The 14,549-nt window shown below is 35.3% G+C and overlaps 1 protein-coding gene across 3 annotated transcripts in view; it reads right to left on the bottom strand.

The window, feature by feature from the left end:
- The window catches only part of kcnh2b (potassium voltage-gated channel, subfamily H (eag-related), member 2b), a 274,228-nt gene that overhangs the window by 12,389 nt on the left and 247,290 nt on the right, over positions 1–14,549 (bottom strand). For 2 of the 3 annotated variants that reach the window (XM_058059603.1, XM_058059605.1), the window contains 5 exons: positions 12,166–12,320; positions 8,380–8,474; positions 8,159–8,299; positions 7,655–7,854; positions 7,457–7,519 (listed from right to left, as the gene is read on the bottom strand). In XM_058059603.1, the coding sequence (XP_057915586.1) occupies positions 7,457–7,519; positions 7,655–7,854; positions 8,159–8,299; positions 8,380–8,474; positions 12,166–12,320 (654 nt within the window). The remainder of the gene's footprint in view (positions 1–7,456; positions 7,520–7,654; positions 7,855–8,158; positions 8,300–8,379; positions 8,475–12,165; positions 12,321–14,549) is intronic. The other variant, XM_058059604.1, reaches the window with a different exon arrangement.

The following is a 14,549-nucleotide window of genomic DNA, read 5'->3' as shown; positions in this document are numbered from 1 at the left end:
CTGTTGTTTTCCGACAATTAAGTCTGGTGCTTGTGTGTCACACTGAACTTTTGACTGATATTCAAGGAAAACCACAACATTCAAATTAGCGATGGGCGACTTGATTGACATGATTGTATACTTGTACTTGTTCCACTCGGTGTGTCGTATCGTATCACCACTATCATTTTCCTTGGAACGCAAATGGTTCTAGGTTCATGCGGATGAAGCAGCCAGAGATTCCCGTCTTTTACATCCTGACCTAACTCCTGTCGGAGCGAGTAGACTCCGATGACTGCAGAAATTGATGATATCCACCAAGTTGGAAAAACAAAGCCAGTGTTACACCATTGTTTCATGTGTTATGTCCTACCATGGGGGGTTTGTGTGTGTCGTTAAAGTTATTCAATGTTCCACTCCAAGGACATGCATCAGCAGTTTGGGAGCCTTTAAACAATGCATGTGTGTTTATTTCTTGAGGTTCACTTAAAAACGAGGCGGGAGGAAACCGTGCAGGTCCGTAGAGTGTTATTAATGTGAAAAATAGGTGCAATTTTAATGAGTTTGCTACAAGCAGAGGAAGCAGCGACCCTTTTAGGCGACAACAATGGACCTCTCATAACGATGTGACTGACTGAACAGAACACAAGAGTACATCCAACACCCACCTTACATCCCTCCTTCGCCGTTATTCTCACTTTCATCTCTCTCAAGATGCTTTATTCATTTCAACCTTCATTGGCCGGCCTTGTCATATAACCATGTTTCTCTCTCGTCGTAGGTCTACGGATGTGATTTATACTTGGTAATGATAATGGTTTAATTTCATTTGAACATGCATCAGATTACAATTGAATGCATCACATAATCAGTTCACAGTTCCACATGTCCAAAAGGAGTAGGAAGAAGCAAAGCTTATTAAATCCTACCCCTCCATCTGGTACTTTTACAATCAGTAACTGTTACATTTGTTCACTTCCTGCTTTCCTAATATAATTTTATTTTTTTATTATTTTTTATTTTTTATTATTTTAGTTTTATTATATTTTACTTTATTATTTTAATTTTATTTTTTTTTATTTTGTATATATTTTTTTGTTTTTTAATTAATCTTTTTGTCACGTACCGAAGTACGAGGTGATATTATTCTCGTAAAATGAAAGCGTTTTTACGGCTGTTTTTTTTTTATTTATTTTTTTACATTTCCGACTATTTACTTCTCATAATTAGGACTTTATTTCCATAATAGTAATAATAATAATGACTTCATTCTCAACTTTTTACGCAACTAATTTTTCCAAAAATTACAGTATTTGTTGTTTTGTTTGCTCATAATATTCAGACTTTTTTCTCTAATATTCTAACTTTATGCAATGAATATAACATTGTTTTCCTCACGATATTACAACTTTATTTATGTAAAATTATGACATTTTCTTGCTAGATTCCAACTTTTTTCTGTTAATATTTTGACTTTATGCTTGTAAATTGAAAGCAATTTTTACTGCTATTCTTTTTTTATTTTTGACTATTTACTTCTCATAATTATCTTCTTTATTCCCATAATAGTTTGACTTCATTTTCAGAACTTTTTACGCAACTCAATTTTCATCTATTGTGATCCCCAATAGACTTACTTTATATCACAGTTAGTCGGGTCGCTGTGTTTCGATGTTTGGACATTTTCTGACACCAGTAGTGTAGTCATCGTAATCATTCCCTCTTCATGCGTCCCACCCGTTCCGATCATTATCAGACGCCCACTGACCCGTAGTGAATGAGATGTGTTTTCTACAAAAAATCAGCTAATTTGCGGGGCCACGATTGCTGAATCGTGAATGCGCTAATATCCACTCTGATTGCACCCCTCCCCCTCCCCACATTCCTCATCATAATAAAAACCATTACAGTAAACATTCCCTAATTCACCTGCTTGACATGCTATGATGAACTGAACCCATATAGAACTCAATAAGGATCCCATTCAGCCTCATCACTTATGATACCAAAATGAAATTAAATATCAATAATGAAATATTGTGTCCTATGAGGGCTAAATTAGACACTTGAGTGATGTTTTTATGTGACTAAGTGCATATTGTTAGGGCATATGTGTATTTGTGCTTCAAGGAATATGGATGTACTTTATCACAGTATTTTTCTTAAAGTACTACTAATTAATGTCAAAGATATGTGATGCTACATGTATGTTACATGAGGCATCCTTATTTGAAAATAAATTAACACTTTTGTGATTAATTCACCAGCCAAATGAAAAAAAAAACCCATAAAAATAAGCATTTCTATGGCACTTATTCTCATTAGGGCTGTAATATTCCGACTTTTTTCTCTAATATTCCAACTTTATGCTACTAAAATAACATTGTTTGTCCTCACGATATTACAACTTTATTCATGTAAAATTATGACATTTTCTTGCTAAATTCAAAATGTTTTTCTCTTAATATTTTGACGTTATTCTTGCAAAATGAAAGCGATTTTTACTATTATTTTTTTTATTTTTGACTATTTACTTCTCATAATTATCTTCTTTATTTCCATAATAGTTTGACTTCATTTTCAGAACTTTTTACGCAACAAAATTTTCTAAAAATGACAGTATTTGTTGTTTTGTTTGCTCATAATATTCCGACTTTTTTCTCTAATATTCCAACTTTATGATACTAAAATAATAATTGTTTTTCCTCACTATATTACAACTTTATTTATGTAAAATTACGACATTTTCTTGGTAGATTCCAACTTTTTTCTCTGAATATTTAGACTTTATTCTTGTAAAATGAAAGCAATTTTTACTATTTATTTTTTTTATTTCCGACTATTTACTTCTCATAATTATCTTCTTTATTTCCATAATACTTTAACTTCATTGTCAGAACTTTTTACGCAACTCAATTTTCCAAAAATGACAGTATTCATTGTTTTGTTTGCTCATAATATTCAGACTTTTTTCTCAATATTCCAACTTTATGCTACTAAAATAACATTGTTTGTCCTCACGATATTACAGCTTTATTCATGTAAAATTACGACATTTTCTTGTTAGATTCCAACTTTTTTCTCTTAATATTTTGACTTTATGCTTGTAAAATGAAAGCAATTTTTACTATTTATTTTTTTTATTTCTGACTATTTACTTCTCATAATTATCTTCTTTATTCCCATAATAGTTTGACTTCATTTTCAGAACTTTTTACGCAACTCAATTTTCCAAAATGACAGTATTCGTTGTTTTGTTTGCTCATAATATTCAGACTTTTTCCTCTAATATTCCAACTTTATGCTACTAAAATAACATTGTTTGTCCTCACGGTATTACAACTTTATTTATGTAAAATTACGACATTTTCTTGCTAAATTCCAATTTTTTTTCTCTTAATATTTTGACTTTGTGCTTGTAAAATGAAAGCAATTTTTACTATTTATTTTTTTATTTCCGACTATTTACTTCTCATAATTATCTTCTTTATTCCCATAATAGTTTGAGTTCATTTTCAGAACTTTTTACGCAACTCAATTTTCCAAAAATGACAGTATTTGTTGTTTTGTTTGCTCATAATATTCAGACTTTTTTCCCTAAAATTCCAACTTTATACTACTAAAATAACATTGTTTGTCCTCACGATATTACAACTTTATTTATGTAAAATTACGACATTTTCTTGTTAGATTCCAACTTTTTTGTCTTAATATTTTGACTTTATGCTTGTAAAATGAAAGCAATTTTTACTATTTTTTTATTTCCGACTATTTACTTCTCATAATTATCTTCTTTATTTCCATAATAGTTTGACTTCATTTTCAGAACTTTTTAAGCAACTCAATGTTCCAAAAATAACAGTATTTGTTGTTTTGTTTGTTTATAATATTCCGACTTTTTTCTCTAAAATTCCAACTTTATACTACTAAAATAACATTGTTTGTCCTCACTACATTACAACTTTATTTATGTAAAATTACGACATTTTCTTGTTAGATTCTAACTTTTTTCTCTTAATATTTTGACTTCATTCTTGTAAAATGAAAGCAATTTTTACTATTTATTTTTTTTATTTCCGACTATTTACTTCTCATAATTATCTTCTTTATTCCCATAATAGTTTGACTTCATTTTCAGAACTTTTTACCCAACAACATTTTCCAAAAATGACAGTATTCATTGTTTTGTTTGCTCATAGTAATATTCCGACTTTTTTCTCTAATATTCTAACTTTATGCTACTAAAATAACGTTGTTTGTCCTCACGATATTACAACTTTATTTATGTAAAATTACGACATTTTCTTGTCTGATTCCAACTTTTTTCTCTTAATATTTTGACTTTATGCTTGTAAAATGAAAGCAATTTTTACTATTTTTTTTTATTTCCGACTATTTACTTCTCATAATTATCTTCTTTATTTCCATAGTAGTTTGACTTCATTTTCAGAACTTTTTACGCAACTCAATTTTCCAAAAATGACAGTATTCATTGTTTTGTTTGCTCATAATATTCAGACTTTTTTCTCTAATATTCCAACTTTATGCTACTAAAATAACATTGTTTTTCCTCATGATATTACAACTTTATTCATGTAAAATTATGACATTTTCTTGTTAGATTCCAACTTTTTTCTCTTAATATTTTGACTTCATTCTTGTAAAATGAAAGCAATTTTTACCATTTTTTTTTATTTCCGACTATTTACTTCTCATAATTATCTTCTTTATTCCCATAGTAGTTTGACTTCATTTTCAGAACTTTTTACGCAACAAAATTTTCTAACAATGACAGTATTTGTTGTTTTGTTTGCTCATAATATTCCGATTTTTTTCTCTAATAAAAATAATAATTGTTTTTCCTCACTATATTACAACTTTATTTATGTAAAATTACGACATTTTCTTGCTAGATTCCAACTTTTTTCTCTTAATATTTTGACTTTATTCTTGTAAAATGAAAGCAATTTTTACTATTTATTTTTTTTATTTCTGACTATTTACTTCTCATAATTATCTTCTTTATTTCCATAATAGGTTGACTTCATTTTCAGAACCTTTTACGCAACTCAATTTTCCAAAAATGACAGTATTCGTTGTTTTGTTTGCTCATAATATTCTGACTTTTTTCTCTAATATTCCAACTTTATGCTACTAAAATAACATTTGTAAAATTACGACATTTTCTTGCTAGATTCCAACTTTTTTCTCTTAATATTTTGACTTTATGCTTGTAAAATTACTGCTGATTTTCCCATTTTTAAAAATGTTTTTCTTGTGAAATTATATTATTGTTTACAGACAATGACCACATCTCCTTCACTATAACTGGTCTGAAAGCTTGTAGCTGAGCACCAGTAAATTCATTCCTGGAATGACAACAGGCAAGCGGTTGGATTATGAAGACATGCCTTGGAAAAACACCATCGACTGGAGCACACTCATGTCAGCAGAACCGAGCGAGGTGACATGTTTATGATTGGAGTTGTGTGCGTATATGCGTCATGTGTGTGTGCGTATATGCGTCATGTGTGTGTGCGTATATGCGTCATGTGTGTGTGTGTGTGTGTCCAGTGTCACAGCCACGTCAAAGCAATCTTGCCAGTGGTCGCGAGCGGAGGACATGGACCAAACAGAGTTCAGACAGAGTTCGCCCGTTTATGAGTGAGTGTACCAGCATTTCGTTGTGTGCATTGACAGGTGTGCTTACGTGTTCAACTCCACAGAATTATTCGATCATGTTTCATTTCCATGTGTAAGTATTGCCAACTGGGGGTGGGCGGATCGATCCAAATGTCCATAATATTGACACCAAGAGTAGTATCAGAATTGGATCATTATTGCTATTATTATTTGGTATTGTTTTTGTTTAGTTATTCTGCAGAATTGGCTTTATTAAAAAAAACATGTAATAAAAGGGAGTCATGGGGGGGTGGATATTGTTACATTGGGATATATTTTTAATATACAGTATATCCCCACTGGTTGTTATTTGCATTCTCAGACCAGTATTTTTTTACCTGTAGGCCATTTCTTATTACCCCTTAGTGCATATGAAATATAATTGAAAATATAATTTAACACGAAAACTAAAAAAAACAGTAATAATGAAATAAAGAGAGAAACTATAGGTAAAAAGTTATAATATTACGATGAAGTCAAAATATTATGAGAATAAAGGAGCCTACCCCAACTGGGAACACCCTGGACTGGCCGCCAGCCAATCACAGGACACATATAGACAAACAACCATTCACAGTCACATTCATACCTATGGACAATTTGGAGTCGCCAATTAACCTAGCATGTTTTTGGAATGTGGGAGGAAACCGGAGTACCGGTTTCACAGGGAGAACATGCAAACTCCACACAGAGATGCCCGAGGGGGGAATCGAACTCAGGTCCTCCAATGAATGGACTTCTTCTTCTTTCTCTTTCGGCATCCAACCCTGTCTTCTGCATCTGTGTCTCTCACAACAACTACCCTCATGTCCTCCTTCACTACATCCATAAACCTCCTCTTTGGTCTTCCTCTACACCTCCTATCTGGAAGATCTAAACGCAGCATCCTTCTACCAATATATTCACTATCTTGCCTCCAAACCATCTCAGTCTGGCCTCTCTGACTTTATCTCCAAGGCCTCTAACATGTAATGTCCCTCTGAAGTACTTGTTCCTGATCCTATCCATCCTGGTCACTCCCAATGGACTAATTCATTCATTCATTCAGTCATTTTCTGCCGCTTTTTCCTCACGAGGGTCGCGGGGGTGCTGGAGCCTATCCCAGCTGCCTTCGGGCGAGAGGCGGGGTACACCCTGGACTGGTCGCCAGCCAATCACAGGGCACATATAGACAAACAACCATTCACACTCACATTCATACCTATGGACAATTTGGAGTGGCCAATTAACCTAGCATGTTTTTGGAATGTGGGAGGAAACCGGAGTACCCGGAGAAAACCCACGCATGCACGGGGAGAAAATGCAAACTCCACACAGAGATGGCCGAGGGTGGAATCGAACCCTGGTCCTCCTAGCTGTGAGGTCTGCGCGCTAACCACTTGACCGCCGTGCCGCGTATGGACTAATTATTGGACAATATTTTTATTGGTCGCAAATGTTAAATCACAAATATGTGGGGATCGACTGTATTGTTTTTGCTAGTTGTTGTTTATTGCTATTGCTAGTTTATTGCTAACATTTGTATGACTACCGTCATTGTTTGTGTGTTCTTCTGATTCTAATCATATTCAAATCATAAATCACCCTGTATTTTACTCTCTTACATTTGTAGTATCGCCCATCACCCCTAGTTTGCAGAGCGAAAATGTCAAGTCAAATGATATCGACGTTATCGCCCCTGCACAGTGTTTACTCGGTATCGGATCAATACCAGAATTTCCAATATCGCCCGCCCCTCCTGCCAATCTTTGTTTGCATGAGATGGGAGTGTGTGTGTGCTATTTATAATACTCACATCATTCCTATTTTCTCTGATGTTGTCGGACCATGCATGCTGAGACAAAGTCTTCCAATCATCCTATTAATGTACAACGCAGGCTCAAAATACTCCTCTCGCCTTTTTGCGTGCGTATTCATGCGGAACACTCACTCAATTTGATGCAGAGACTTGGTGTACACACGGTTAAGACATGTGGATCACCGAAATACTCACAGCGTTCATGTCGATGCCGTTGGTGTAGGACCAAGCGTGTTGGAAATACTCCTCCAGCCTCTGTCTGAGAGGGTTGGGAATCTGGTGGAAGCGGATGAATTCTCGAACTCGAAGCATCTGGGTGTGGTAGCGGGCCGTGCCGGAGTACAAACGCTGGATGATGGCTGAGACGTTCCCAAAGATGCTGGCGTACATTAGCGCTTTTTGGAGGAAATAGGAAGTTAGCGTTGATACAAAGTAACTTTAACTGTTATTTACAAAATGCCCGCAAGGCATGCTGGGTAGTCCAGTAGCAACTAGCCCAAGGCAGGACATGACATATTTGTGCTTTATTTGCACATTCCTAATATACTGAATGATATCAGAGTACTTATTTGTATTATTTTTCCTTCTGTATTAGCCAACAGGCATTGCATGGAGTACAGATAAGATACTTACATCCTACATCCAAGATACTTACATCCTACATCCAAGATACTTACATCCTACATCCAAGATACTTACATCCTATGAGCATGACACAAATGGAGAAGATCTTCTCCGAGTTGGTGTTGGGGGAGACGTTTCCAAAACCCACACTGGTCAGACTGCTGAAGGTGAAGTACAGAGCTGTAACATACTTGTCCTTGATGGAAGGTCCCGAACCTGGAGTACCAGAGAAGTTTTATTAAGGTAACCATACAGTACTTCAAACTTCACCCGCCAAGGCTAACAGAAATAAGTACCTGGAATGGAATCATTGAAGTGTTTACCCAGTTGGTCCCCGAGCGTGTGGAGCCACCCAATAGAGCCGTTCCTCTCTACGTTCCCAATGGCATACCTGGGAATAATCAAGGTTACAGATCTTGAATGATGACAGTACAAAAAACCTGGTAATCAATCCTGGTAATCCTGGATATTGTGGGAAAATGGGACACAAAAAACTGGAATAGTTTGGTTTTATTGAATGTCTCTGAGATGGACATCATTGATGTGGCGTTTCCAAAATACGTACGCAATTTATGCTACACAGCAAAATCCAGAAATTTTCGAAACCCATAAAAAAACCCATAAAGTTAAATTAGCATGGTAAAAATCACATGGTGTCCTTTCATCACAACTGTTATCAGGTTTTCATGAACCTAACATTGTACAGTTATCTTTTTACATGTTTTTTTATTACTACACAGACAATATCAGCAAAATCCAGAAATTTTCGAAACCCATAAAAAACAATTAATTTCGTGTCCTTTGCCATCACACGCGTTAATTAGTGCTTTCTGTTGCAAAACAAGAAGCTAGGCTACATTATGGGGCCAAATCATGCCACATGAATTAAGCATTAAGTTAAATTAACATGGTAAAAATCACATGGTGTCCTTTCATCACAACTGTTATCAGGTTTTCATGAACCTTACATTGTACAATTATCTTTCTACATGTTTTTTTTATGATTTTGAGTGCACATCAAATTGAAAGCACGTGTCCTATACTAGTCATGTGATGACATAGCTGGAGCAACTGCTTAATAAACTCATCTAGTTACTGTTTTGGGGTTTGTAATCAGATTTTTTGATGGAAAAATTTGGAGAATTATCAGTCACAGTAGTTACCTGTTTGTTTTTAAAACTCAGTAATGATGTTTTCACAAAAGCTAAGCAGTTTTATGTATTGCTTGTTAGCTCCAAATGAACCGAATCGTGACCTTAACACGGAGATATGCACCAAATAGCCACTCTTCAATTTTTCACGGCTATAAATCCATCCATCCTTCTCTATGTTCTTATTCCACTGCAGTTCATCCATCCAATGATCAATTTGATATACGCTTCATCTTGTTCAGGACCTGGAGCCTATCCCAGCTGACGGATTATACCATCTGCCACTCAGTCATAGCACTTGTGAAAGGGGACTTCACCCCTTCTACTTTTAGGATTTTATTTGGCTCAAATGCCTAAAAAAGTTCCTGTCAAAGTTAATGTAAAGCTCTTCTTGAACCATCTTTCGAAAGCTGACTCCTTAAGAGTCTTAGTGACGCTGACAAATAGGAGTTTGAATATATGTGGTTTGCCACAAAACTGAAACCAAAACTAGCCATTCCTTGCACATTTTAGCATATCGGATTTTACGGACTATAAGTCGCACATGTTTTCATAGGTTGGCTGTTCCTGCGACTTATACTCCAAAGAGACTTATGGTAATGGTAATGGTTTAATTTCATTTGAACATGCATCAGATTACAATTGAATGCATCACATAATCAGTTCACAGTTCCACATGTCCAAAAGGAGTAGGAAGAAGCAAAGCTTATTAAATCCTACCCCTCCATCTGGTACTTTTACAATCAGTAACTGTTACATTTGATCACTTCCTGCTTTCCATAATACAGTTTTTTTTTATTTTGTTGTCCCGTACCGAAGTACGAGGTGATATGACCATACATGACCATAGTTTGAATACACTAAAGAAGAAGGATTTGTATAGGCTTGCCTATATTGTGTTATATGTTTTCAGAAATACAGTGTATGCTACGAAAAAGTATTAATCCATAATCCATAATGTATTAAAAAATGCATAATGCGAACCTATTACCAAAAAATGCCGTACAACACGTCTCACAAGATGGACTTGCTGGTGTGTTTTGGATCATTGTCCTGCTGCAGAACCCAAGTTGGTTTCAGCTTGAGGTCACCAACAATTTTTTGGCAGACAGCAAAATGGTTCCATTTATCACAGCAAGTCTTCCAGGTCCTGAAGCAGCAAAACAGCCCAAGACCATTACACTACCACCACCATATTTTCCCTTAGGGATCATCAAGATGTTTTCTGGCAAAATTGAGACGAGCCTTAACGTTCTTTTTGTTCAGCATTGTTTTTTGTCGGTTCCAGGTCGATTTAATGGTTGAATCACGGACACTGACCTTAACCAACGTTTGGAAATGAGAACATTTTCCACACTGACGGTTCTCAATATCAGTAAAGTTATGATTTAACAGGTGAGGCAGTCACTTTTTTATGTAGATTTGCATACGTTTTACTTAAAAACTACATTTTGTGGTCAGGCTGCACTGCGGTCGAGTGGTTAGCGCGCAGACCTCACAGCTAGGAGACCTGGGTTCAATTCCACTATCATCCATCTCTGTGTGGAGTTTGCATGTTCTCCCCGTGCATGCGTGGGTTTTCTCCGGGTACTCCGGTTTCCTCCCACATTCCAAAAACATGCTAGGTTAATTGGCGACTCCAAAACAGTAAAAACTGCTTTTTTACGAGAATAAAGTCAAAATATTACATAAAACAAGTTTATGACTACAAAATCATAATGCCAGGTCATTTCAATATCTTAGATTTAATAATATGTTTTAAAAGTTGTAATTTAATGAGAAACAAAACAAAATAAAGTTGTCATTAGGTTTGACAAAAAGGTATAATATAAAGTCAAAATATCATAGGAATGAAGTGATGTTTTATGAAAAGAAAATCGACAAAGATTATCAATTGGGGAAAAATAGGGAAATAGCAAAAACTGAAGTTCATACTAATATGCTTTTTCACTTATAGCACAAAGCTGCAATGCAGTTTTTTTTAATATATATAACTTATTTGCATATATACATGTGTTGGTGTAAATATATATCAAATTGGCCCTTTCATTTTTCAGTATATGGCCCTCAATAAAAGTTTGGACACCCATGATTTAATAGGATGTCATATTATACTTATTGGAAGAGTTCATATCAAACAAGCTAGGAAAATATTGCTTTGAGCCTTTAAATTGCTTTGGATGGCCTGATGTGATGTATTTGTCATAATCGCAAAAATGCTAGTAAGATGCTCGATAAATGTTTCAATTATTATCAAATATACCGTATTTTACGGACTTTAAATCACACCCTTGTGTGCGGGGCGGGGCACAGCAGTCAGGTATAATAAAGTCAAAATATTACATGAAACAATTTTAGGGCTACAAAATCATTATAGCAGGTCATTTCAATAGCTTAGATTCAATAAAAAAGTGTTATGTTTGTAATATAATGAGAAACAAAACAAAATAAAGTTGTAATTTCTGGAAAATTAGATTTGGGAAAAAGTCAAAATATCATAGGAATAAAGTGCTATTTTACAAAAAGAAAATCTACAAAGATTATTAATGGTAACACTGTTCTCCCCTTGTGTCCTCCCACATTCCAAAAATATGCTAGGTTAATTAGCGACTCCAAATTGTCCATAGGTATGAATGTGAGTGTGAATGGTTGTTTGTCTATATGTGCCCTGTGATTGGCTGGCGACCAGTCCAGGGTGTACCCCGCCTCTTGCCCGAAGACAGCTGGGATAGGCTGCACCCCCTGTGACCCTCGTGAGGAGAAGCGGTAGAAAATGAATGAATGATTGAATTTTGTATTCAGTTGCCTGGTTTAGTTGATCCACTTTTGTAGATTACCACCATAATGTGCAGGTTCACTAGGAAGTATTGCTGACGTGTGCACGCTCATTGCATGTGATGGTGCATGGGGTGGTTGTGTTTTGTATTTTACCAGATGCAGGCCAGCCAGTGAGCGATGAGGGCAAAGGTGCACATGAGGAGGAAGAGCACGGCTGCGCCGTATTCTGAATAGCGGTCCAATTTTCGGGCTACGCGGACCAGTCGTAGTAGACGAGCCGTTTTCAGCAGGCCGATCAGAGTGGTGGTCTGGAAGGAGGAAAAGAGACGAGGTCAGAAGAAAGATTAGATGATGGACCTAATCTGGCATCTAACCGATGATTATGGTCGAATGGTCAACCAAATATGAGACTTATAGGGAGTAATTACTATGAAAGTAAATAAAAGTAAATAAAAACATGCATAAATAGAAGAAAAATACCGTATTTTCTCAACTATAAGTCACACAATGCAAAAATGCATAATTAGTTAGAAAAAAAAACATACATAAGTCGTACTGGAGTATAAGTCACATTTTTCTGCGGGTAATTTATTTTACAAACTACTTGCCCAAAACAGACATTATGTCATCTTGGAAGGCAAGTTCTAACAATAATAAAAGAATAGAGAACAAGCTGAATAGGTGTAAGATATGCTAACACAATGCTTATTCAGATACACAAAAAATAAACATGAACAGAATATGTGTCCAGTGTTTATGTAACATAAACAGCTTTTTTTAATTTATGAGCAAAAATATTTTAATATTGAACAAAGCAAAATTAGTTGTCAATCAGAAATCACTCCACACTCTTTATTGCTCTCTGGTTCTACCATATCTTACTTATTGTGTGGAAATATGGGCTAATAACTATAAAATCAATCTTCACTTGCTAAATGTACTGCAAAAAAGGTCAGTAAGGATAATTCATAATGCCGCCTGCAGAGAACATACTAACTCCTTATTTCTAAAATCACTAATACTTCAACTTGCTGATATAGTTCATCTTCAAACAGCTAAAATAATGCGTAAGGCTAAAAATAACCAATTAGCTAAAAATGTCATCCAATACTTCTCTACAAGAGAGGAGAAATATGATCTCAGGGAAGAAGTACATTTGAAACACTTATATGCTAGGACTACGTTAAAAAGCCATAGCATTTCAGTATGTGGAATCAAACTATATTCTACTATATATACTATATATATAAACTATAAACTTCGGTATGTGACAAAAAAATAATTAAATAAAATACATTAAAATAATTAATAAAATAAAGTAAAATAAAACTAAAATAATAAAAAATAATAAATAATAAAACAAAAAATAAAACTTAAATTATATTAGGAAAGCAGGAAGTGAACAAATGTAACAGTTACTGTAGGATTTAATAAGCTTTGCTTCTTCCTACTCCTTTTGGACATGTGGTACATGTAAGTCTTCTTTGAGAACATTGTGATATTCAACAGGTAGGTTTTAGTGTGTACATATACTTTTGAAATACAACTTATTTCTGTGATACTCAAGCATCGAGGAAGCAAAACATGGTATCTTTTCATTTGGTCGGTACCGATATCCACCCCTACTAAACAATGGCATACTAAAAGTCAACTCAGAACTCCTGACGTCACTTCCTGTCTGCCTCCCATTTAACTCCCCTTGAAGGGGAACACATTTACAGCAACACACATGCGCACTTGTCTTATTTATGTCTTATTTTCTTCTATTTCTACTGGGTAATAAGAGCGTAAAGGTGACTATATGTGCAGGTCGTCTAACCAATTTTGCGTCAGACTACCCAAGGCACCTGTGACTACAGATATAGTTTACCACCACCAGTGTGTGACTGAGTAGTGAAGGAATGATGGGTTCACTTTATTGTTGAAATGCTATGAAAAGCGCTACAGGAAAAAATGTATTGTAGAAGGCTGTCAACATGTTTTCAATTTAGGACATTTTTCGGAAACACACTGCATATGCATGGATACACGTTTACATTTGCAGTAACTAACATTAAGGCTAGATCCATTGCAGTAACTGAAAGTGTAAGTGAAACGACAAGGGTGATAATTAATGACGGGGGTGTGTGTGAAAGAGGCGAGGAGGAACGGGTTCACGTGGAGTCAGTAAGCAAGGGACCCTCTGAGGATGCGTCCTAATGAGAAGGAAAAGCACCGATGCCGAGGATGATTGAGTCACTCCGCACAGCAGCTCTGCCCACGGTAAATCTAAGTGGTACTTAATCTCCGCTTAATGGCATTTATATAAGTTTGAATATCAGCATATGTTATTTATTGCATTTTCACGGAAAAGGGTGATGCTCCCCAACATTTTAATAGTGCTTGGGTAAACTCATTTCTGTCATGCTGTCCAGAAACAGCCACTGAGCCGAGAAATTGCAGATTATCCTCAGCATACAGTTATTTTGTTATTTACCGTGAGGACAAACACGTTTCTAGTCACACACACAGAAGTACTCTGCCAGTAAAGTACACTG

The sequence above is a fragment of the Doryrhamphus excisus genome, chromosome 21 (genome assembly GCF_030265055.1).
Source record: "Doryrhamphus excisus isolate RoL2022-K1 chromosome 21, RoL_Dexc_1.0, whole genome shotgun sequence".
NCBI classification, from domain to species: domain Eukaryota; kingdom Metazoa; phylum Chordata; class Actinopteri; order Syngnathiformes; family Syngnathidae; genus Doryrhamphus; species Doryrhamphus excisus.
This window is presented reverse-complemented; position numbering and strand designations above follow the sequence as displayed.